The sequence below is a fragment of the Schistocerca americana genome, chromosome 5 (assembly GCF_021461395.2).
Source record: "Schistocerca americana isolate TAMUIC-IGC-003095 chromosome 5, iqSchAmer2.1, whole genome shotgun sequence".
In the NCBI taxonomy this organism is placed as follows: Eukaryota; Metazoa; Arthropoda; class Insecta; order Orthoptera; family Acrididae; genus Schistocerca; species Schistocerca americana.
Window position 1 is genome coordinate 492,650,931 of NC_060123.1, and position 25,604 is coordinate 492,676,534.

The window sequence follows — 25,604 nt, forward strand, 5'->3', positions numbered from 1 at the left end:
AACATGCACCAAATCTTCCTGGAGAATAAACAGAAGAATAAAATATAAGAAAAATGCAGCAATTGGCGTAAGAATGATACATAAGAATACGAAAATTTAAAAAGATTGTAATCCCTGAAACACCATATACACATATATTATACAATAAACGTATGACATTGTGAAAACGAGTTGTAATTTTACGATTAATATAATGCCTTTTTGTCCTCTTACTTGATAAGAAACATTCGTGTAGTAACATTTTACGAACATGGACAGATAAATGAAAAAAATATAAAAAATTATAATTGGATTTCGGACACGGGGCAGAAATCTGACAAGCTGTGACGCTAGTCACTGTGCCACCATTTCGGCTGAGATCAATGCGAGCAAAAAGACATAAAGGAGCTTGAAAACCTTACCATCGTTTTCTCAGAGACGGTTGAGTATCTACGGATAAGCCGAGACACGTTTTCGCCTATTTTAACCACTCTTCAGCTGATCGAAAATTCTGTGAGATCGGGATATGGCATTTGCCATGTTCTCCTCGTAAGTGTGTACCATCCCAAAGTGATGACGCATTAGGCAAGACTCTCGTCTATTGCTGTGTGTTGTGCTGAGCATACACGACATGTTAGCCAAAGGGAGCTTGAGAAATCGGCCATAGCTGAACACTGCCTGGAAAATGGACGCAAAATACAATTTGAAAATTCGGGATTCTTGCCTCACACTGAGCTCCCATCAAAGAGGAAGTGGCCGAGGTTAGAATATACAGCAACGGTTTTAACAGAGACTATGGTGGCACAGTTAGTACGAGGGGCTGGAGGAGGTGGTGCTTTGGATATGGACTGAAAACAAAGGTGGGTCTTGATGCATATATGGAGGCGGGAGCGCTAGTTTCAAACACTGCGCCGGCTTCTCGTGTCACATGACGTCACTCGGTCCCCCGGCAGGCCTTAGATCGTATGAGCTGCCCAACTTGTCTTCCTGTGCATGCGTCATTTCTGCCCTCTTTCGGAGGTTCCAGACGCCACTATCGGCCCTATACAAGCGGAACACAGTGCCAGCCACGGCAGCTCATGGTTTTCACACCTGATGACGATAGTGGAGACAGCCGTCGAAACTTCGAATGTTTTATTGGAAGTGATGCAGCTTTAAAATCGAAAAAAGTTTATTCATGTATGCCACCGCGAAAGACTCCGAGGACATTGATTTCCTTCCCTAGAGTTTTATTATTAAGGCTTGCTTTAGGATCCTTGTCTCCATCAAACACAGACCACATTCCTTTCTTTTATTTTTGATCTGTGTAACTTCCACGATATAGATTTCACACCTAATTCAGTCCTTATGTAGATGTTCTTGATTTTATCTTCTCTGTGCCAACCTTTTACAGGCACGAGAAACTTCACTTCTGATGTTTCCAGCTGCCGATCATTTTAGTTCTTTGGGGACCAATATTCTGTTTTACATAACAATCTGTAAACCGCTGATTCTTAAAAGACTGGAACTCCCATGTTTAAAAAGGCTTCTAACGTCTGGTTATTTTAAAAATGAGTTAATATTTGCCTATAAGCATGTAAGCGAGAAAAAATGTAGGAAGGTTTGGAACTGCTCTTAAAGCCTGTTGGAAGTCGCAAAGGGTTGTCAGTATGAAAAACTGGATGAATATAAACTGGGTAATTTGTGCTGCATTTTAAGCAAAAGCTAGTTTTCCACTCGACTCATGTCGTACAGTGATATAATTTTGCCGATTCATTCGCTGATATATGTAAATTCTGTCTACAAAGTATGTTTCTAATAGATTCAGTTTGAAAGAAGTGGTAAACTAAAACAACATGTGAGACGAAGTTTAGCTGGATGATCAGCGAAAAAGTAATAAGCGGTGAACTTTTTTCCTTTCATTATTTTTTGTGGGCGATCAGCGGGTAAAAGTTTTCTAAAGATTGGAAATTACGTGTAAACTTCGTTGGAAGTCGCAAGTGCTCTCATTCTCAAATATCGGATGAATAAATTCCGCGCATTTGCGCGCCGTCAGTTACGCATATGGCATGTAGTTCTGCCAAAGTATTCATTTTTCTTGAGATTTTCTGATCTGGTTGATACTAGACACACTTCATTTACTCTTGCAGATATCTTTGAATGAATCCTTGGGGTCAGTTTTCTGTACTCGCCAATTACAGTAAAATTTATTTTTGACGTGCTTGACCATCCCGTAACAAACCTGTCAAACGCCACGAATGCAGGAATGTCCATCTGCACAATAGTTGAAAATCCTTATCTTGGTTCTCGATTGTGTAGTCCAGGTTTGTATGATCACTGCTAGAAAATTTCTGCTTTGTTGGGTGTCAGCTCACTAATTTGAAGAAAAGCGGTCAACTTATTCAAGTGTTTACTTTGTAAATAATCATACGTGATACTTTCTTACAAGCCAATATGTCTAATACGGCTCACTTAAGATTTCTAAGGAAGCTACTACGTTCAGAAGAACTTGACATACATAGGGTGGCTTCGCATCAACAGCGTTTAATTTCTGTGCTTCGGACAGTAGAGTTTCAGGAAGTATTGTAAGAACGGATGCGTAGTGAAATGATAAGACTGTCTGTTGCCTGCCCTCTTGCCTGTCCTCTTGCAGGAATACATTTCGTGGTATCAGCTATTTGAAGATATAAATTAAAGTAAACTCTTAGCATTTGAGTAAGCGTACACAACATGCTTAATGTATCATAATTTCTAAAGTTATATTTTATACAGTCTTCTAGGATAGCAAGATACGCCGTACCTGGCTCGTAATTACTTTGCAGAAAAAGGAAGATGTCTTTATTATACTCCTAAAGAACTAAAAAGTGAGCAATGTGAGTTGAAGAACCTAATTTGCGTAAATTTTGTGGAAATCCTTTCAGAAATTGAGCCTCCAAATTTTGGACACCTCGGTGCTTCCTTAGTTACCTTAACGTACAGAAATGACCCTGATGTTGTGTATGACATTTTTTAACGTGATCCTCCCAGTTCCACAATGAAAGAACTTCACTGTACTAGCTGTAGGAAAGCCATGGAAAACCTGTCTCGATGGCCAGATGGACGTCTGAACCCGTGTCCTCCAGAATGTGCGTCCATTGCCGTAACCTGAAGAATGCAGGTGCATGGCCTTGCCGCGTGTTCTTTCTTCACATGTGGTGCGAGAGCGAGAGGCCAAAGCAACGTCAATACATGCCAGCGTACCTCTTCTAGTGAAACATCCATGCACTCAGCACGTATAGCCACGCTGTGTCCACTCGGCTGCACTTGGTTGCGCGAAGGCTGCAAAGTCACGAAGTCCGCAGGTGCATTCCGACTGCTTTACTCTCCACTATACGTCGCGCTGCGTTTTGACGTAACTAACAGCCATGTTTTCTTAAGGCCTCGTCGCACGGGGCGATTTTTGTCGCCGCTACTTGAATAGCACCAAAAAATGGTTTCATGAGACAAAGTGGTCCCTGTTACTCACTCGACTAGCAGCTATTAAAAACTAGTGGCCACTGGATTTGACCGTGCGGTTAAAGGCGCTGCAGTCTGGAACCGCAAGACCGCTACGGTCGCAGGTTCGAATCCTGCCTCGGGCATGGATGTTTGTGATGTCCTTAGGTTAGTTAGGTTTAACTAGTTCTAAGTTCTAGGGGACTAATGTCCTCAGCAGTTGAGTCCCATAGTGCTCAGAGCCAGCCACTGGATTTGAACATGTTCAATCATAGTAGCCGCGTGTGGGCGTCATGTTACACAGTCGCCACTGCACAGCGCTTTTTGTTGTCTCATCTGAAAGCACAATCGCTAGTAGCTCTCCTGTTAGCAGACTTAGATGTCAACGTTTCTTAGTTTCGTAATTGATTTTGTTTTGTTTTGTTACTTTGTCGTAATGACGAAGAACCAGGAAGGAAATGTGTGCACCTGGTCGGACAAGAACGTGTTGTAATATTTGGGCGTTTATCGGAAATATGAAGGCCTATGGAATACAAATAACGACAGCTGCATAAAGAAGAGGGAGTGACAAAACAGTTGTAGAAGTTGATTGTGGAACTGAATGAAATTCTCTGTGAGGAACATCTGAGAAAAAAATTGGAACATTAAGGACGCCTGCAGAAATCAATTAAAGAAAGTGAAGAAATCCTCAAAAGTGACAAGAGAGCTGAATACGTCTATAAATCCAAATTACTTTGGCTCGACGAAGCAGATTCTTTTTTTGAGCCATTTCGTGAGAGGTCATCAGTCGAGATCACTGGCTGGGGAAAGTAATACATCAGTTTTTTTCACGTAACTGCAGAATATTCTTGTAAGCAAGTGGATCCTCCTAAGCTAGTTCTCGCAGAAGTAGCACAGCAACATCCACTATCTCTCTTCGACTAATCCAATCGCCGACCAACTTTTTTTTGTTTCACTTATCCGATTTTTTTCCAGTGTTGCGGAGCACGAAGTTTTTACTAATTATTTTTTTCACCAAGTGTTAGACTATTTGTGAACTATATAAAATATAGACAGAGAACTTGTGAATGCCTTTTGATACACTGATAATCAGTTTTATATAATTCATTCTGACTGCATTCTGTGGAGTTAAACATCTTGTTGCGTGTACGCGTCACTGGAGAGAAATGATATGCAAATATTTACCCAACTGAGTACAAACCGAACGAATCAGTCGTTTCAAAACTATACTAATCGATGTGTTCGACATCATAAATGAGGAAAGAGGTTTGTACGTCACTCCGCTAGCTACTACCTACTTGTACAAATCAGCAGCTCAGGTGACTAGCTAGTATTGGCTAGAAATAGTGGCGACCACTCGCCACGAGTAGTAGCAGCGATAAAAACCGCCCTGTGTGACATCAGTGTTCGATCGAGTGAGGGAACCGTCATCACACTACTTTTCAGTATGAAGAATTCGACTTCTCCTGTGTGTTTATCTGTCATGGTAAGTACACTCCTGGAAATTGAAATAAGAACACCGTGAATTCATTGTCCCAGGAAGGGGAAACTTTATTGACACATTCCTGGGGTCAGATATATCACATGATCACACTGACAGAACCACAGGCACATAGACACAGGCAACAGAGCATGCACAATGTCGGCACTAGTACAGTGTATATCCACCTTTCGCAGCAATGCAGGCTGCTATTCTCCCATGGAGACGATCGTAGAGATGCTGGATGTAGTCCTGTGGAACGGCTTGCCATGCCATTTCCACCTGGCGCCTCAGTTAGACCAGCGTTCGTGCTTTACGTGCAGACCGCGTGAGACGACGCTTCATCCAGTCCCAAACATGCTCAATGGGGGACAGATCCGGAGATCCTGCTGGCCAGGGTAGTTGACTTACGCCTTCTAGAGCACGTTGGGTGGCACGGGATACATGCGGACGTGCATTGTCCTGTTGGAACAGCAACTTCCCTTGCCGGTCTAGGAATGGTAGAACGATGGGTTCGATGACGGTTTGGATGTACCGTGCACTATTCAGTGTCCCCTCGACGATCACCAGTGGTGTACGGCCAGTGTAGGAGATCGCACCCCACACCATGATGCCGGGTGTTGGCCCTGTGTGCCTCAGTCGTATGCAGTCCTGATTGTGGCGCTCACCTGCACGGCGCCAAACACGCATACGACCATCATTGGCACCAAGGCAGAAGCGACTCTCATCGCTGAAGACGACACGTCTTCATTCGTCCCTCCATTCACGCCTGTCGCGACACCACTGGAGGCGGGCTGCACGTTGTTGGGGCGTGAGCGGAAGACGGCCTAACGGTGTGCAGGACCGTAGCCCAGCTTCATGGAGACGGTTGCGAATGGTCCTCGCCGATACCCCAGGAGCAACAGTGTCCCTAATTTGCTGGGAAGTGGCGTTGCGGTCCCCTACGGCACTGCGTAGGATCCTACGGTCTTGGCGTGCATCCGTGCGTCGCTGCGGTCCGGTCCCAGGTCGACGGGCACGTGCACCTTCCGCCGACCACTGGCGACAACATCGATGTACTGTGGAGACCTCACGCCCCACGTGTTGAGCAATTCGGCGGTACGTCCACCCGGCCTCCCGCATGCCCACTATACGCCCTCGCTCAAAGTCCGTCAACTGCACATACGGTTCACGTCCACGCTGTCGCGGCATGCTACCAGTGTTAAAGACTGCGATGGAGCTCCGTATGCCACGGCAAACTGGCTGACACTGACGGCGGCGGTGCACAAATGCTGCGCAGCTAGCGCCATTCGACGGCCAACACCGCGGTTCCTGGTGTGTCCGCTGTGCCGTGCGTGTGATCATTGCTTGTACAGCCCTCTCGCAGTGTCCGGAGCAAGTATGGTGGGTCTGACACACCGGTGTCAATGTGTTCTTTTTTCCATTTCCAGGAGTGTACAAACCAGTTCATCATGAACAATGTGACTGCAACCCAACACGTATAAAACCAAGCGATCCCTCTAATTTTCAAGAACGTATCCTGCAGAAAAGCTACAAGAACATCCTGAATAAAGAACTTGTAAACAACATCTCGAAGACGTGATAGAACATTTGGAGGTACTTATTCGCCTACAATCCTACCTCACAAATTTATGTTCTCTGGCGTTCGTGTCTAGACTTAATTCTGTGAGAATTTTTGTTCGGCCAAACCTCTTGTCGGCGTGGATACACATATTGAAACAAGCGAAGTAGATTTTAAATATTTGTTGTCTGTTTCTGGCCCTGGGCGTCATTAGAAACGTATCCAGGGAAAGATGGGCGAGGAGAGTGAAGTGGAAGTAACACTCTAAAATTTCCATTTTTTATGCAGATGAGTTAGTCAGTTTCGATATGTGTCCATGATACAAGAACCTAATTTTATAAGTGACGAAGAAATTACTATATCCCAGAGAACTAATGAGTAAAAACTCTTTAAAAATTGTTCCGTGACAGGGCGCTATAGTAACCAGTATCGAATTATTTCAAAATAAAAACAGTCTTGGTTTCGAAATTATTGAATATCAGTGATGCGTTTCACCCTTTTGAGGTATCATCAGGTTGTGTGAAAGTAGCTGGATGTGTAAACCATTTGTCATAAGGCCACATGGAATGTTGCCCGTTTATTTTTTAATTAATATTAAATAATTTTGCAACCAAGACTGTTCTTATTCTGAAATAAAAACTCCTTACTCCAGATTCCTGGGGTGGGGGGCGGTGGACTGGGGCGAGAAGTACGCTCTGTTAGCCCCTTCCCTCAAACCCCCTTCCCACCTTCTCTGTTTGCGGGCGCCATAGTTTCTACATCAATTGTTAGCGGGTGGTTCAATCAATACGCGAGTATACAGAGATGATCCACGAACCCAAATGGAAATCCCTCGACGGACGATGACCTTCTTTTTGCGAAACACTATTGGGAGAGTTCAGGGAATGGGCATTTGTGGCTGACTGTAGAACGATTACACTATCTTTAAAGTAAATTTCGCGCCAGGAACGCGAAGAAAAGAGACGAGACGTTAGGGCTCGTACGGAGGTATATAGATAGTCGTTTTCCCCTTGCTGCATTTGCGAGTGGAGCAGGAAAGGGAACGACTACTACTGGTACAAGGTACCCTCCGCCAAGCACCATATGGTGGCTTGAGGAGTACGTGTGTAGATGCAGAATTATGTAGAAAGATCTTCCATCAGTACTTCAGAAACAAATTATGTTTGTTCTTGTGTTAATAAGCACGTCTTCTCTTGTTTTGTGATGATGAATGCTCCACTAAAGTTTCTGAAGATATTTGTACCACACATTTTATAGCTATAATTAGATGATAAAAACTTAAAATTATTTTATATAGTTGTTTTCATGTTGAAGTACCGTTTTCTTATTACAAAATAATCAAATTGGGGTAAGTTAACCTAATACTTGGCAAGTCATTCACCTCCAGAGCTGAGTGGTCAAAATGTCCATTTCCAATTCATAGTATCGCTATACTGCCAGGGAGCCATTCACTTTTCTTTGTGGTGTAATTATATCCATGATGAGCTACCTGAATGAGGTATAGCGCCTCCAGTGTTTACCATACTGACAAACGACTAGAAGAGTGTACAGCTTACTCGGTGCTCTCGATTTTAATTTTTTTTTCTTTTTTAGTCATCAGTCTCCTGACTGGTTTGATGCGGCCCGCAACGAATTCCTCTGCTGTGCCAACCTCTTCATCTCAGAGTAGCACTTGCAACAAATGTTCAGTTATTTGCTGCATGCATTCCAGTCTCTGTCTTCCTCTTTTGTTTTCGCCCTCTTTTCCTCGCCTATTCTGCACAGAACCCCCTCATTCCTTACTTCGTCAGTCCACCAAATTTTCAACATTCGTCTCCAACACCATATCTTAGATGCTCCAAGTCTCTCCTTTCCCGGTTTTCCCACAGTCCATGTTTTACTACCATGCAAAGCTGTGCTCCAAACGTACATTCTCAGTAATTTTTTCCTCAGATTAAGGCCTATTTTTGATACGAGTTGACTTCTCTTGGCCAGGAACGCCATTTTTGCTAGTGCTACTCTGCTTTCTATGTCCACCTTGCTCCGTCCGGCATGGGTTATCTTACTGCCTAGGTAGCAGAATTCCTTAACTTCATCTACTTCGTGATCAGTCCTGATGTTATGTTTCTGTATGTTCTCATTTCTGCTATTTCTAATTACTGTCGTCTTTCTTCGGTTTACTCTCAGTCCATATTCCATTCAAAGGATCCCGTAATTTTTCTTTACTTTCATTGAGAATAGCAAGTCATCAGCGAGTCGTATCATTGATATCCCTTCACTTCAATTTTAATTCCACTCCTGAACATTTCTTATAATCGTCATTATTTCTTCAGTGTATAGATTGAACAGTAGGGGCGGGAGACTACATTCCTCTCTTACATCCTTTTTAATCCGAGCTCTTATTCGATCTTAAGTCTTATAAAGTTTTTTTTTAATTCTGATTCCAATAGTAGATACCCTATCTCTTCTATATCGACTCGTGTTCCCTCTTGGCTCTTGTACATACTGTATATTACCTGTCTTTCCCTATAGTTTACCCATATTTTTCTTAGAATTTCAAACATATTTCACCATTTGACATTGTCGAACTTTTTTCCAAGGTCGACATATCCTATGAACATGTCTTAATTCTTCTTTAGTCTTGCTTCCACCATCAAACGCAACGTCAGAACTGCCTGTCTGGTCCCTTCACGTCCCCTAAAGTCAAACTCATCCTCATCTAACATATCCACAATTTTCTTTTCCATTCTTCTGTATATTATTCTTGTCAGCAGCTCGGATATATGAGCTGTTTGCTCGCACTTGTCGACTCTCGCAGTCTTGGGAATGGTTTTTCCGAAAGTTATATGGTATATCGGCATATTCATACATTCTGCACACCAAAGTGAATAGTCGTTTCTTTGTCACAGCCCCCAATGATTTTAGAAATTATGATGGAATGTTATCTACCTGTCTATCCCTTCTGCCTTTTAAATTCTGATTCTAATATTAGATCCGCATTCTTCTATATGGACTCCTGTTACTTCTTCTGTCGCGTCATCAGACAAATCTCCTCTCATAGAAGCGTAGAGGCTTAGCATTTCCCTTTTCAGATTTTATAGTTTCCCTACCACGTTCAAACCTCTGATATTCCACACCCCGTGTCATAGAACGTTTTCCTTTTGTTGGTTATTCGATCTTTTTCTCATGGTCACCTACCCCTTGGCAGTCCCCTCCCAGTGATCCGAATGCGGGAATAGTCCGGAATCTTTCCCATGGAGAGGTCATCATGGCACTTTTTCAGTTAGAGGCCACATGTCCTGTGGATACACGTTATGTCTCTTTAATGCAGTGGTTTCCATTGCGCCCTCGTGCCGTTGGTCACTGCTGATTCTTCCACCCTTAGGGGCAGTTTCCCATCCCAAGGACAACAGAGCGCCCTGAACCTCTGTCCGCTCCCTCTTCGACAAGGCCTTTGGCTGAATGAGGGGTGACTTCTTACACTGGAAGTCTTGGGCTGCTATTGCTGACGATTTTTATTCAAAATTTAAGAAGCGGTATGGTTCGAACCAGGCACCGAGGACGTTTTGATTATGCTACCTCTAGACCACGGAAGCGGGTTCGCCCTCAGTACGCTGTACAAATAAAGCTATTGACATTTTACACATTTTCTTTTAGGTTTAATCTTCTCAGTACTGTAACAGGATGAAAGTAAACTGGTGTCCCCAACATCAAATTCCTGCCAAATAATTGCTTTTGCATGGTGATTAGGCAGGACATCAAATGGCGTTGTACACTGTTTACAAATTATCGGCTCACATGTGCTTATATTTATTTAAAACTGCAGATTTCCCTGTGTATTAATAAGTTGCGTAATGCAGCTACACCGATGGGATGTTACATGTATAGGATTATGTCCAAGAAACAACTTTAAGGTTTTATCAGGTAGCAAAAATAGCGCAACAGCTGTCTGTAATATCTGTTTATAGGTATCGCGTAAGTAGTTTTTCTTGATATCCCGGCTTCTTCATTCTGAAGTACTTAATGTCAAAAGACAGTAAGTCTGTAGTGTTTATACCCCAGTCGCTACCATAGGTTGGCACTGAAGCAGTGTTGTAGAAATACGTGATTACTAAGATCACTGTACAAATTTAGTCCCAATCACATATAACGTTTAAGTGTTCTCAGCCTCTGTACATCACTTTTGCCTTCAGAGGCGCTTGATACCACGAAAAAACCATGAAATATGTCCCGTTTGTTTTGTGGCTGTCCTGCATGAAAGAGGTGGAGATAAGTGCCTCCACACCGCTCCTCTCCTCAAGGCAGAATGTCTGAAAGCGTAGCTGCTTTCGTTCCCCTTCTGTCTGTGTGATCCTCTAAAATCGGCTTTGACAAAGCGTCTTCACCGTATCCATTTCTCTCCGAAATCCAAGCATGGTAACTCTGACCCCACCGTACATATTGGTTACAAGAAGCCAGTATTGCAGACAGTTGGTTGTTTTATTACCAATTCTAAACGTCATCTGTCTCTGTTCGTCGAGTGAAGTTACTACTGAGTCGTTGAAAAATGCAAAATAAGAATAACGCTCTGACACAGTTCATCTGGTGCCACAACACTGATACTGGCAGCTAACTACGCAAAATCCTGGGCAGAAAAGTCGGCTGTTGTTGTTACAGTACATCTTTTTACAAATGAGTAAATAGTTATGACCACCGACAGCATTCGTGTAGTGGCCCAAGACTCCAGCCAATGGTAGATGTGCAGTAGCGTGGCTGAAACCGAGTCTCCCGCAGCATGCTGCGAGCAATTAGCAGTCCCCCTTGCTGCTATTAACTCACTAACTACCCCAGAATTGGAGGGCGCTCTCCGGAGAGAAGTTAAGAGCCCAATATCCTGCTCTTGTACTGCTGCCGTCGCCCACATGCGGCCCAGCCGGTACACAACTCAAAGCACAATGGGGCATATGATCCTCCTCTTGTAATTGTAGACACAACAGCAGTTCAATATTGTGAGAATATCGTGTCACTTTCAAAAAGGGACATCGTATCACAACCCAATCTCATCTCTTATTGTTTCAACAATTTGGGCTTTTCGACGTGCTTGACGTACTGCGCAACTTTTACAATCACTGAAGTATTTTCGCAAGACGCTATTTTTACGCTTTCAAAGTGAGTGTGAGTGTGAAACGATGCCTTTAGCCTTTGACTGTGGATCTGGGTGTATTTTTTTTAAAAACTCTCTTTATTATACGAGGTGTATTTCAAGTTCTAAGGCCTCCGATTTTTTTTCTAATTAACTACTAACCCGAAATCGATGAAACTGGCGTTACTTCTCGACGTAATCGCCCTGCAGACGTACACATTTTTCACAACGCTGACGCCATGATTCCATGGCAGCGGCGAAGGCTACTTGAGGAGTCTGTTTTGACCACTGGAAAATCGCTGAGGCAATAGCAGCACGGCCGGTGAATGTGCGGGCACAGAGAGTGTCTTTCATTGTTGGAAAAAGCCAAAAGCCACTAGGAGCCAGGTCAGGTGAGTAGGGAGCATGAAGAATCACTTCAAAGTTGTTATCACGAAGAAACTGTTGCGTAACGTTAGCTCGATGTGCGGGTGCGTTGTCTTGGTGAAACAGCACACGCGCAGCCCTTCCCGGACGTTTTTGTTGCAGTGCAATAAGGAATTTGTTCTTCAAAACATTTTCGTAGGATGCACCTGTTACCGTAGTGCCCTTTGGAACGCAATGGGTAAGGATTACGCCCTCGCTGTCCCAGAACATGGACACCATCATTTTTTCAGCACTGGCGGTTACCCGAAATTTTTTTGGTGGCGGTGAATCTGTGTGCTTCCATTGAGCTGACTGACACTTTGTTTCTGGATTGAAAAATGGCATCCACGTCTCATCCATGTCACAACCGACGAAAAGGAAGTCCCATTCATGCTGTCGTTGCGCGTCAACATTGCTTGGCAACATGCCACACGGGCAGCCATGTGGTCGTCCGTCAGCATTCGTGGCACCCACCTGGATGACACTTTTCGCATTTTCAGGTCGTCATGCAGGATTGTGTGCACAGAATCCACAGAAATGCCAGCTCTGGAGGCGATCTGTTCAACAGTCATTCGGTGATCCCCCAAAACAATTCTCTCCACTTTCTCGATCATGTCGTCAGACCGGCTTGTGCGAGCCCTAGGTTGTTTCGGTTTGTTGTCACACGATGTTCTGCCTCATTAAACTGTCGCACCCACGAACGCACTTTCGACACATCCATAGCTCCATCACCACATGTCTCCTTCAACTGTCGATGAATTTCAATTGGTTTCACACCACGCAAATACAGGAAACGAATGATTGCACCCTGTTCAAGTAAGGAAAACGTCGCCATTTTAAGTATTTAAAACAGTTCTACATTCTCGCCGCTGTCGGTAAAATTCCATCTGCCGTACGGTGCTGCCATCTCTGGGACGTATTGACAATGAACGCGGCCTCATTTTAAAACAATGCGCATGTTTCTATCTCTTTCCAGTCCGGAGAAAAAAAAATCGGAGGCCATAGAACTTAATGCACCTCGTATACTGAAACGCCAAAGAATTATGTATAGGCATGTGTATTCAAATGCAGATATGTGTAAACAGGCAGAAGACGGCGCTGCGGTCAGTAACGCATATATGGTATCAGACTACAAGTGTCTGGCGCAGTTGTTAGATCGCTTACTGCTGCTACAGTGACAGGTTATTCAGGTTTAAGTAAGTTTGAACGTGGTGGTATAGTCGCCGTACGAGCGATGCGGCACAGCAGCTCCAAGGTAGCGATGAAGTGGGGATTTTCCCGTACGACCATTTCACGAATGTACCGAGAAGATCAGGAATCCGATAAAACATCAAATCTCGAACATCACTGCGGCCGGAAAAAGAATAGGACCAACGACGACTGAAGAGAATCTTTTAACGTCACTGAAGTGCAGCCCTTCCGCAAATTACTGCAGATTTCAATGCTGGGCCATCAACAAGTCAGGGTGCGAATCATCCTACGAAACATCATCGATATGGGCTTTCGGAGCCAAAGATCCAATCGTGTACCATTGATGACTGCTCGACACAAAGATTTACGCCTCGTCTGGGCCCGTCAACACCGCCATTGGGCTGTTGATAACTGGAAACATGTTGCCTGCTCGGACGAGTCTCGTCTCAAATTGTATCGAGCGAACGGACGTGTACGGGTATGGAATCATGAATCCATGGACCCTGCATGTCAGCAGTGGACTGTTCAGGCTGGTGGAGGCTCTGTAATGGTGTGGGGCGTGTGCAGTTGGAGTGATATGGGTCCTCTGATACTTCTAGATACTGACAGATGAGACGTACGTAAGTATCCTGTCTGATCACCTGCATCCCTTCATGTCCATTGTACATTCCGACGTACTTGGGCAATTCCAGCAGGGCAATATGACACCCCACACGTCCATAATTACTACAGAGTGGCTTCAGTAACACTCTTCTGAATTTAAACACTTCGGCTGGCCACGAAACTCCCCAAAATCGAACATTTTTCGTCCCTGGGGACATGGAAATTTTAAACTTCATATTTGTTATTGGTTAAATATTGACGATGTTGAAAACAACTGTGTTTCTGCACTTATCAAAAGTCTCTTATTATTTTATTTCGGGGAAGGGTTGTTTCTTTGAAATAAAAGAAATTTTGGCGTCTGGGGGGAACGGGGCTTAGGGAAGAGAGCGTAAGAAATAGCACCAAAGACAGGAGCAACAGGGTGGGGGTTACCGTGCCACACATTGTTGCCAGAATACATAGTCCTGGCCTAGTTCAAGTGAAAGGAGCAGATTTATCGCCATGGATCACACATGCCTTGGTACAAATGAAATTTGGCTTTTTTCGTGTTAGTAAATGTTTCAAAATCAAGTAAGTTAAGCGCCAGTTTGACGTGCTGTGTAGTTTTGCAAATTATATCATTTTAAAAATAGTAGCAAACTGATTGAAGACAACAGAGAAATACTTCCTTCGACAACTAACTAGCAGGAGACACAGCACAAACTCGGGTTGCGGGAAGAGAAAGGAAATGGGAAGTGCTTCTTTCACAAAACTCATACTAGTATTTGCCTTAACTAGGTTAGAGAAACCTCGGCAAACCTAAATCTGAATGGCCAAATAGGAAATTAAACCCCAGTCCTCCCGAAAGCAGGTCCAGAACATTAAGCAATACACCGCCTCTATCGATCAAAGCATACAAGTTTCGAGTGTGCTTTGGAAATATACACTGGAAACCATGTTATTGATGTTTTGCCATTTCACCCAAAGTTGGTGGGGCATTATAAGGTGGTTGTTCCCACAGTGTCATCAGTTAAGAAATGGGAGGCAGCATTCAAACAAGAACGTATTGTCTTAAAAGAAGTTCTACGTGAAGTGCCTTCCAGAATCGCAGCCACTGACGAAACAATCATGGAATTAGAGACCATATTTTATGAAACACCTAAAGCCAACGCACTGCTAGAAGAAAGAATGCGATACGTTTTCCGTGAGGAACTAACTGTGATAAGGCGTCACGACCGGGCGAGGTGGCGCAGTGGTTAACACAGTGGACTCGCTTTTGGGAGGACCACGGCTCAAATCCGCTTCCGGCCACACAGATTTAGGTTTTCCGTGATTTCCCTAAATCGCTTAAGGCGAATGCCGATATGGTTCTTTTGAAAGGGCATGGCCGATTTCCTTCCTCATCCTTCCCTAGTCCGAGCTTGTGCTCCGTCTCTAATAATCTCATTGTTGACGGACGTTGAATACTAATCTCCTCCTCCACAAAGCGTGACGCTAGATGACTAGTTTTTGTTGAATGTCGATCGGGACAAAATGCACCGGTTTGGAAATAATATAACTTACTTTGTATGTCGATTTGTTAATGCGTACGTGACTTGGGTTCGTCACTTGAGGCTGGAAACAAAATGTAAATAACAGCAATGGATGGAAACCGTAAGGCCCTATAGTAAAAAGGTGAAGGTATTATCATCTGTCGGAAAAAAGTATTGCCAATGTTTTCTGTACGGAGAAAAAGGCTTATCGTATTGATTAGGCAGCAAAGGATAAAGAGAGAATTGGTCAATATTACACAAATCTTCCCATTAATTTTCGGTGGTCATTGGCCCGGAGAGTAAGGAAAAAAGTTATCATTTATCAGGCAGATGATTCTGCGTTCAGAAGTGCCTTGGAAATGTGATAACCGATCAACTGGAACTGAAATTTGCATCAGTCTCCGCTATTTTGACATCCCCTCTATTCCTCCTATCTCCGCATTTGAAGTAATTCGTGGGCAATGTGTGGCTATAACATTTGACGCTCCACTTCGCGTCGAATACGCTTCACAATCTTGTGTTGAAATAAACGTTTGTTTTGTGAAGACTTACACGTAGTTTAGTTGCCTGAGTGTCCATGTGAATGATTATGCGGTTGACATCAGCTAAGAATAACATCAAATAAAATGCAGCCCACCCAGGAAAAAAAAGAAACGTTCTCAGACAAGAAAATCAGTTCGGCTGTGGGCACAAATACACTGAAAAGCCAAAGAAATTAAAACACGTGGCTAATATCGTGAAGGGCCCCGTGAGCACGCAGAAGTGCTCTCCATAAATCCGCGAGAGTACGACGGGGTGGAGATTTCTTCTGAACAGCACGTTGCAACGCATACCAGATATGCTCAATCAATAATGTTTCTGTCTGGGAAGTTTCGTGGCCAGCGGAAGGGTTTAAACTCAGAAGAGTGTTTCTGACGCAACTCTGTAACAATTCTGGACGTGTGGGGTATCGCATTGTCCTGCTAGAATTGCCCAAGTCCGTCGGAATGCAGAATGGACATGAATGGATGCAGGTGATTAGACAGGATGCTTATGTACGTCTCACCTGTCAGAGTCGTATCTAAACCTATTAGGGGTCCTATATCACTCCAAATGCATACCCTCCATCATAACAGAGCCTCCGCCAGCTTGAACAAAGTTAGTTGATTATTTTGCAAGATATGATGTGATAAGTTGAAAACAGCAAATAAATTCATATTGAAAAAGAAAAATAACGTAAGTCCGGCCCCAATTAAAATGTAGAACCGGTTTTTAACACGCTTAGTGACATCATAGAGATTTACAGGGCACTGTAAAGTAAAATGAACAATCCGCCATTTTGAATCCCACGTTGAAGGTTCTCGTTTAAACTCTACGGAACACTAGCACTTTTTAATATACTCATAAGGCTATCAAATGTACATTCCTTGCGCAGATAATATTACAGAGTAATAAGTGTATTGCCTTACATTTACTTTAAGAGTTAAGCAAATTAAAGCACGTGATTAGACGAGTATTTCGAGATTTGATACATTCACTTACGTTCCATGTAAGTCTTACGTTGCTGTGCTAAATATTTACTAAATATAGTTAAAACGGGTTACCAGTTTCTTATTTTCTGGTTTACATATGGTACACCCATTTACGTCTAAGGTAAGTAAGAGTTGCATTCGTAAACTACTACGGAATAATGTTAAAATGAAACAGAACAGGCATAAAAATTTCGTGGCAGCACAACAGGGAATTGCTTGAGTACTCAAAATATATTACTGATCCCAATTTTATTGACTGCTTCGAAGCTTTAAAATCAATCTGTCAGAAGTTATTTAAAAAGTAAAAATGGCGGATTGTTCATCTCGGTATTAGAGATTTATGCTGCATGTGAATTTCAAATTTTTTATATGATTTTTGTAGGTGAAACCATTAACTATCGCAGCGGGTACCACTTCCATACTATATCTGCCTGCCGACTGTTCTTGCCGCAAATTTGGCGCTTAAGCGTCAGGTGCCAACTAATTTAAGAAACTGAAGTTCGCATGCTTCCACGACCAGTATAAATTAGAATGAAATAAATTTTGGAATTAGCCCATGTCATTACCAATTACAAAAACAATTAAACAACCGACTTTTCGACCTTCTTTGCAACGGTTCTCTGCAGTGTGACTAAGGTTTAGGTATCTAGACATTTCGACCGTCCTTGCTGCAGTCCTCGTCAGGTCGACTATCTGTTACATACCTAGAGGTTTCGGCCGTCTTTGCAGCGGTCTTCTTCAGGGCAGCTTACCGCTAGATATGTAGACGTCAGTCGTCCTGAAGAGGACTCCTGCAAAGTCCGTCGAAACGTCGGTATTGTTAGTTGTTTCGATGTTTTACTTTGACGCATCCTACTACCCAAGATTATATTACATGACAGAGTTGGTAGCAGTATTGGCATGTAGTGTATCCCACTTGCAGGTGACGACCATCAACGGGGCGCGCGTGCTGTCGCAGCAGCACGACGTGCCGGTGCCGCAGGGCGTGCTGCACGCGGTGGACCGCGTCATGTTCCCGCTGCCCGTGGGCGACGCCTTGCAGACGCTGCTCGCAGACCGCGAGCGCCGCTTCGAGTCTTTCCTGCGCGCCGTGCGCACCTCGGGGCTCGCTCCCGTCCTCTCAGGTGAGTCGTGCTTGCTCGCCTACACCTCCCCTACCAGGAGCGGTGTGATAACCCCCATTCTAATACCTCTGATACCAGTGTGTATCGATATATTTGTATGTATCGACACTGAGCGATTAATAAACGGTATCGTAAGAAATTTCAGAGTATCGATATCGGAACTGTCGAATGATTTTGCGGTGGACAATAAAATTTCTCTTTAATTAAATGTAGGCACTACGTTTGAGTATACAGAAATCATGTGTCCAGTAGTAAGAAATACGTGCGTTTTCCAACCTGTAATCAACATCGTACGACACTGAGCGATTAATAAACGGTATCGTAAGAAATTTCAGAGTATCGATATCGGAACTGTCGAATGATTTTGCGGTGGACAATAAACTTTCTCTTTAATTAAATGTAGGCACTACGTTTGAGTATACAGAAATCATGTGTCCAGTAGTAAGAAATACGTACGTTTTCCAACCTGTAATCAACATCGTACGTAGTCAAAATACCTTTATACTAGTAATAACATGTACACTATCCAGCCAAAAGTATTCTGACATCTATTAGTGGACAATAATATGGGGTATGTCCACCCTTCGCCTTTATGACGGCTCGAACTCTGCTGGGGACACCTTCAGTGAGGTGTGAGATTTTCGCAAACGCGATCGGCAACCCTTCAGGCACGTCGGACACGCGTGCAGCCTACATGGCCCCTGCATGCCACAGCGTCAGGAACTCGCCCTGACGCAGGAACGGACGGACACCAGACGTCGGTGCCAGCGCTAGCAGAGGCCGCCACTTCCAAGGGACCTATTCGCGTCCGCCTCCCACGTACACCTTTTACGTTCTAACCAACAACCGAACGCTCCAAAACACGGTCTCTTATTGCAGCTATACTATTCACATAACTAGAATAAATCATTCTACAGACAACAGTTGTGTTTTGCTTGGGAATGGCTCATACCGTTTGCAGATGCTCTAGATGTTGAATGAATCAAAGAATCAGCTGTAATTCCTGTCACCGTTTCCCTGTTAACAGGTAAAAGAATTCTCGCCTGCCAGTCTTCTGTCCACTGACTGTGGAGATTTCGGACCTGTTCACTTAATGCAAGTAATTCGACAGCCAGATTCAATAACACATAGAATGAAGGGGACGAGGGGGAAACTACAGACCAGCAACAGGCATCAATTTGGACAAATCAAAGTATATTTTTCGTCTTAAAATCAAATACATGCGAGGTAGTCTTGCTAGACATCTGAAAGGAACTTAGTCCACAATTGGGGGATACTTTGCACTCAGCCGTCTTGGAGTTACGGATACGTACGGAAAGTCAAGAGTAGCGCAAAATACTTACCACGTCAGCATTGGTGAAATCATGGTACCAGCCGCTCGCGGTTCAAACAACGTAAATGCGTAATAAAGGTGATCGAAAAAACTGACTGCCTCCTCACAAGGCAACGTCCAAGGTGATGGAAACCAGCTCATGTATAATTAAATGATATCAACTCTCGCACTACGACTAGTGACTAAGAACTGCAACCGAATAGTGCTCTCGTAGATATTATAAACTCGACAGTAGTATCTTTCTTTGGAGTGAGGAAGGTTCCAATACCCAATTTCACTGGGGTTGACAATGGAAACGGTTCCTGCTGCTTCCGGCCAGCTAGGCGGCCCGACCTCCTGTCGTTTAAATTTGGTAGCCTGTTGTGAAGCCAGGTCAACGAGTGCGGGACAGACTAGTGTCCCCGTGCAATGGCGCGTCTGCAGCAGAAATTTAAAGTAGCGTCCCCGAAATTTAAAGATTTTCATCTCTTTTCGTTTTCTACTTTAACTGATCGGTGAACATGATAAATGATCAGCCCTTAGCATTCGATGGTCCTCTACTTAGGCAAGCCATTGTTGTTTTCCACTGGCTGATGAAAATGATATTAATCAAGCTCGTGATTACTGTTGTATTGGCAGAAGAGCCAACACCGTGTTACAACTGGAGGCCGAAATGCACGCGTTTTAGCTCACGCACGCTGGCGTGAGGAGGGAAGAACTATACTGACGTGAGGTCTGGAACATGACAAGGAATGACAATTCAGAAAGCGGGCGTAATTATTTTGATACTTCACTTTAATCCATTAATGATGAACGTCGCTCTTGAAGGTACATTATTCACAATATCAATCTCAATAGTAACTGAATATGGGCCTTGCTAGGTCGTAGCAAATGACGTAGCGGAAGGCTATGCTAAACTGTAGTCTCGGCAAATGAGAGCGTAAGTAGACAGTGTACCATCGCTAGCAAAGTCGGCTGTCCAACTGGGGCGAGTGCTAGGGAGTCTCTCTAGACTAGACCTGCCGTGTGGCGGCGCTCGGTCTCCAATCACTGATAGTGGCGACACGCGTGTCAGACGTGTACTACCGGACCGCGGCCGATTTAAAGGCTACCACCTAGCAAGTGTGGTGTCTGGCGGTGACACCACAATTACTATCTCTGAAATCGTAGTTACGTATCCAGTACGAATCTGCGACTGGAAACATAATTATTATATAATACTACTGTCTTTGTTTGGGACTGGAATGGGCAGCTACTGAGGTTTCCCCACGGCAGTTATACGTCTCACAAGGAGAGACTCCCAGCGGTGCAATCGACTTTTAGAAATTATCTATACGGTGATGTAGATTAAGATCCCAGGTATCACACACTGCAGCCATTCACTCTAGTCTGTCCTCGTTTGCCAGTAACTGACGAAAAAAATGGGAATTATGTGTGACACTCAGCAGCGTTAAAAAAGTTGTGCTGTCAGTGTGTGTGCATGGTGTAACGGCTAGGATAACATCTTTACATGCGGGAGATTAAGGGCGCCATATTGTCAGCCGCATTAACTTATTTTTATTTTTAAATCTTTATCGAAATGAGATTGATTATAATTTTTATTCAACTGATTGATTTAAATATTATTTTTTTTTAATTCCATTCATTTGTCACAAAATTTTCATCAAAATATCAACTTCTTCATTCGCTCCTATCATTCATTCTCCACTTGAAATCTTAGTTTCTGGGTTTTTAACTAGTGTTATGTATTAATTTCGATTTAATTTCTTTTGTTTTATCACCCTGTTTTGTCGTCCACGTTATTGCGTTCATTATATCTATTCCTCATTTTGCTTGAATTTCGTTTTACTTATAAACCTGTCATTCACTTTTTTTTATCTGTGTTACTTTGTCCATAGTGCAATAGGTATTTAGGTTATGTTCTTAATGTTTGTATGATGACGATTACCGTGCAAGCAAATTGCACTTCCGGCAACAAGTATACCTTGTTCACACCACTGCACAAATATAAATAGATTATTTTGTCGTTTCTTTATTAACTGATATTCACAAAAATTCCGACTGGAAAAAGAATGATAGAAAGGGAAAAATGAAACAAATGAAAAGATTCGTACGGTGGTTAAAATGATGTGACAAAGGAAAAGAAATAAAAAAAATACATTTAAACTAATTAATTTAATAAAAATAATGATCGAAGTAATTTCGATAAAGATTTAAAGATAAATTTAGCGCACCTGACAAAATTCGAACCCACAACCTCCTATGTTGAAGCTGTTATCCTCTCCATTTTTTTTTAAATCTCATTTTGTTCGTTAGTTTTCGTTCTATGTGTTCGGGGTGGACGTACCATGACGCTTATTCAAGTTCATCTGTGATCCACTTACTCAGCATTTTATTACAGAGGGCAGCTAACCCGTCTGAGAGAATACGCTGATCTACCTTACCGCCGGCCGCGGTGGCCGTGCGGTTCTAGGCGCTGCAGTCCGGAACCGCGGGACTGCTACGGTCGCAGGTTCGAATCCTGCCTCGGGCATGGATGTGTGTGATGTCTTTAGGTTAGTTAGGTTTAAGTAGTTCTAAGTTCTAGGGGACTGATGACCTAAGATGTTAAGTCCCATAGTGCTCAGAGCCATTTGAACCATTTCTACCTTACCGGCATCTCCATTAGACCACATAATCAAACCTGTATACATGGAAGAAGCCTGGAGATACTGACAGGCTTCAGATAGATTATATAATGGTAAGACAGAGATTAGGAACCAGGTTTTAAATTGTAAGACATTTTAAGGGTCAGATGTGGACTCTGACCACAATCTATTGGTTATGAAAAGTAAAACTAATGTAACTGCAAAAAGGTGGGAATTTAAGGAGATAGGACCTGGATAAACTGACAGAACTGACAGAACCAGAGGTTGGAGAGAGCTTCAGGGAGAGCATTAGGGAACGATTGACAAGAATGGGGGAAAGAAATACAGTAGAAGAAGAATGGGTAGCTTTTAGAGACAAAATAGTGAAGGCAGCATTGGATCAAGTAGGTAAAAAGACGACGGCTACTAGAAATCCTTGGGTAACAGAAGAGATAATGAATTTAATTGATGAAAGGAGGAAATACAAAAACGCAGCAAGTGAAGCAGGCAAAAAGGAATACAAACGTCTCAAAAATGAGATCGACAGGAAGTGCAAAATGGCTAAGCAGGAATGGCTAGAGGACAAATGTAAGGATGTAGAGGTTTATCACACTAGGGGTAAGATAGATACTGCCTACAGGAAAATTAAAGAGACCTTCGGGGAAAAGAGAACCACTTGCATGAATACCAAGAGCTCAGATGGAAACCCAGTTCTAAGCAAAGAAGGGAAAGCAGAAAGGTGAAAGGAGTATATAGAGGGTCTATACAAGGGCGATGTTCTTTAGGGCAATATTAGGGAAATGGAAGAGGATGTAGATGAAGATGAAATGGGGGATATGATACTGCGTGAAGAGTTTGACAGAGCACTGAAAGACCTAAGTCGAAATAGGCCCCGGGAATAGACAACATTCCATTAGAACTACTGACAGCCTTGGGAGAGCCAGTCCTGACAAAACTCTACCATCTGGTGAGCAAGATGTATGAGACAGGCGAAATACCCTCGGACTTCAAGAAGAATATAATAACTCCAATCCCAAAGAAAGCAGGTGTTGACAGATGTGAAAATTACCGAACTATCAGTTTAATAAGCCATCGCTGCAAAATACTAACGTGAATTCTTTACAGACGAATGGAAAATCTGGTAGAAGCCGACCTCGGGGAAGATCAGTTTGGATTCCGTAGAAATGTTGGAACAAGTGAGGCAACACTGACCCTACGACTTATCTTAGAGAATAGATTAAGGAAAGATAAACCTACGTTTCTAGCATTTGTAGACTTAGAGAAAGCTTTGGACAATGTTGGCTTGAATACTCTCTTTCAAATTCGAAAGGTGGCAGGGGTAAAATACAGTGAGCGAAAGGCTATTTACAGTTTGTACAGAAACCAGGTGGCAGTTATAAGAGTCGAGGGGCATGAAATGGAAGCAGTTGTTGGGAAGGGAGTGAGACAGGGTTGTAGCCTATCCCCGATCTTACTCAATCTGTATATGGAGCAAGCAGTAAAGGAAACAAAAGAAAAATTCGGAGAAAGAATTAAAATCCATGGAGAAGAATTAAAAACTTTGAGGTTCACCGATGACATTGTAATTCTGTCAGACAGCAAAGGACATGGATGAACAGCTGAACGGAATGGACAGTGTCTTGAAAGGGGGATATAAGATGAACATCAACAAAAGTAAAACGAGGATAATGTGATGTAGTCGAATTAAATCGGGTGATGCTGCGGAAATTATATTAGGAAATGAGACGCTTAAAGTAGTAAATGAGTTTTGCTATTTGGGGAGCAAAATAACTGATGATGGTCGAAGTAGAGAGGATATAAAATGTAGACTGGCAATGGCAAGGAAAGCGTTTCAGAAGAAGAGAAATTTGTTAACATCGAGTATAGATTTAAGTTTCAGGAAGTCGTTTCTGAAAGTATTTGTATGGAGTGTAGCCATGTATGGAAGTGAAGCGTGGACGATAAATAGTTTAGACAAAAAGAGAATAGAAGCTTTCGAAATGTAGTGCTACAGAAGAATGCTGAAGATTAGATGGGTAGCCGGCCGAAGTGGCCGTGCGGTTAAAGGCGCTGCAGTCTGGAACCGCAAGACCGCTACGGTCGCAGGTTCGAATCCTGCCTCGGGCATGGATGTTTGTGATGTCCTTAGGTTAGTTAGGTTCTAGGGGACTAATGACTTCAGAAGTTGAGTCCCATAGTGCTCAGAGCCATTTGAACCATTAGATGGGTAGATCACAAAACTAATGAGGAGGTATTGAATAGAATTGGGGAGAAGAGAAATTTGTAGCACAACTTGACTAGAAGAAGGGATCGGTTGGAAGGACATATTCTGAGGCATCAAGGGATCACCAATTTAGTAATAGAGGGCAGCACGGAGGGAGACCAAGAGATGAATACACTAAGGAGATTCAGAAGGATGTAGGTTGCAGTAGATACTGGGAGATGAAGAAGCTTGCACAGGATAGAGTGGCATGGAGAGCTGCATCAAACCAGTCTCTGGACTGAAGACGACAACAACAAACAATCAGATCTGTATGCTGCCCTCTTTCTTTTTCATGCTCTTGAGCGTCACGGAAAATTCCGACCTTTTTTTTTTCTCGATTACTCGCAAATGAGGGCCCACCAGGGTGAATGGCTGCAGTGCGTGGTACTGGGATCGTAACCTACATCACCGTATATACAGTTTCAAAAAGTCCTTGTCAGAAAAGTCTCAGGGTTAGACGGTGTTTCTGGGATGAGCGATTTATATCCTAATCACATTTTATTGTGGTTTTGAGCGTTCGAGGTCACTTGCTTCGATTCGGTACATGAGCAGAGGCCAAAGACGGGCATATTCGTCTTGGCCACTTAAACGGTTAAGGAACCTGATTTAGTTGGAGTGGATTGTGTACACCGATGTGGTGAAGTGCGAGTGCCCGTGCTGAAGGCGGCGTGCCGGTGTGTCGCAGGCAGCAAGACGCACACAGTGTTCGCGCCGACGGAGCGTGCCTTCGCGCGGCTGTCGGCGGCCAAGCGCGCGCGCCTGCTGTCCGACCCGGAGGCGGCGCGGCTGCTGGTCTCGCGACACGTGGTGCGCGGCGCGCTCTACAGCGCGGGCCTGCGCTACTACCAGCTGCGAGACGCGCTCGCGCCCGACAGCGCGCTCACGCTCACCGTCAACGCCGCAGGTGAGTAGGCGCGCCGGCGCTCGCTTGCTCTTCGCATCTCGGACACCACTCACCGTACAGGAAAAGGCTACGTCTCATGTCGCAAGTAACGTGGTACTTATTCCGTTTATCATGACGATGTGAAGTTTATTTCGTACAGATGAGTTTCTCTCATATAAATGATTAAGCTTTCTTAAAAGCCACCTTAGGCATTCAACTTTATTATGCAATGTCCCCTTATTGAAGCCCTTTACATGCAGGGTCTTCCAAATCACAACCTACTTCCAACCACACATTACACAACACCTCATCTAACAGGTAAGTGAAAACACTACCAGAAGCTATCCCCCTGGTTCTTGAATATTCATTTAACGACATAAGTTCTTTTGCTTCCTTACACAGAAACGTACAGTCAAACATTATGACCACCTAGCTAATTGCAGGTATCGTCACGATTAGTACTTATACACTACTGGCCATTAAAATTGCTACACCAAGAAGAAATGCAGATGATAAAAGGGTTATTCATTGGAAAATATATTATACTAGAACTGACATGTGATTGCATTTTCACGCAATTTGGGGACATACATCCTGAGA

At 43.5% G+C, this 25,604-nt stretch overlaps 1 protein-coding gene across 1 annotated transcript in view; it reads left to right on the plus strand.

Annotated features, from left to right (window-relative positions):
- Positions 1–25,604, plus strand: part of LOC124615819 (mucin-5AC) — a 304,093-nt gene that overhangs the window by 193,129 nt on the left and 85,360 nt on the right. The window contains exons 5-6 of the mRNA XM_047143959.1: positions 17,718–17,919; positions 24,807–25,025. Of these exons, the coding sequence (XP_046999915.1) occupies positions 17,718–17,919; positions 24,807–25,025 (421 nt within the window). The remainder of the gene's footprint in view (positions 1–17,717; positions 17,920–24,806; positions 25,026–25,604) is intronic.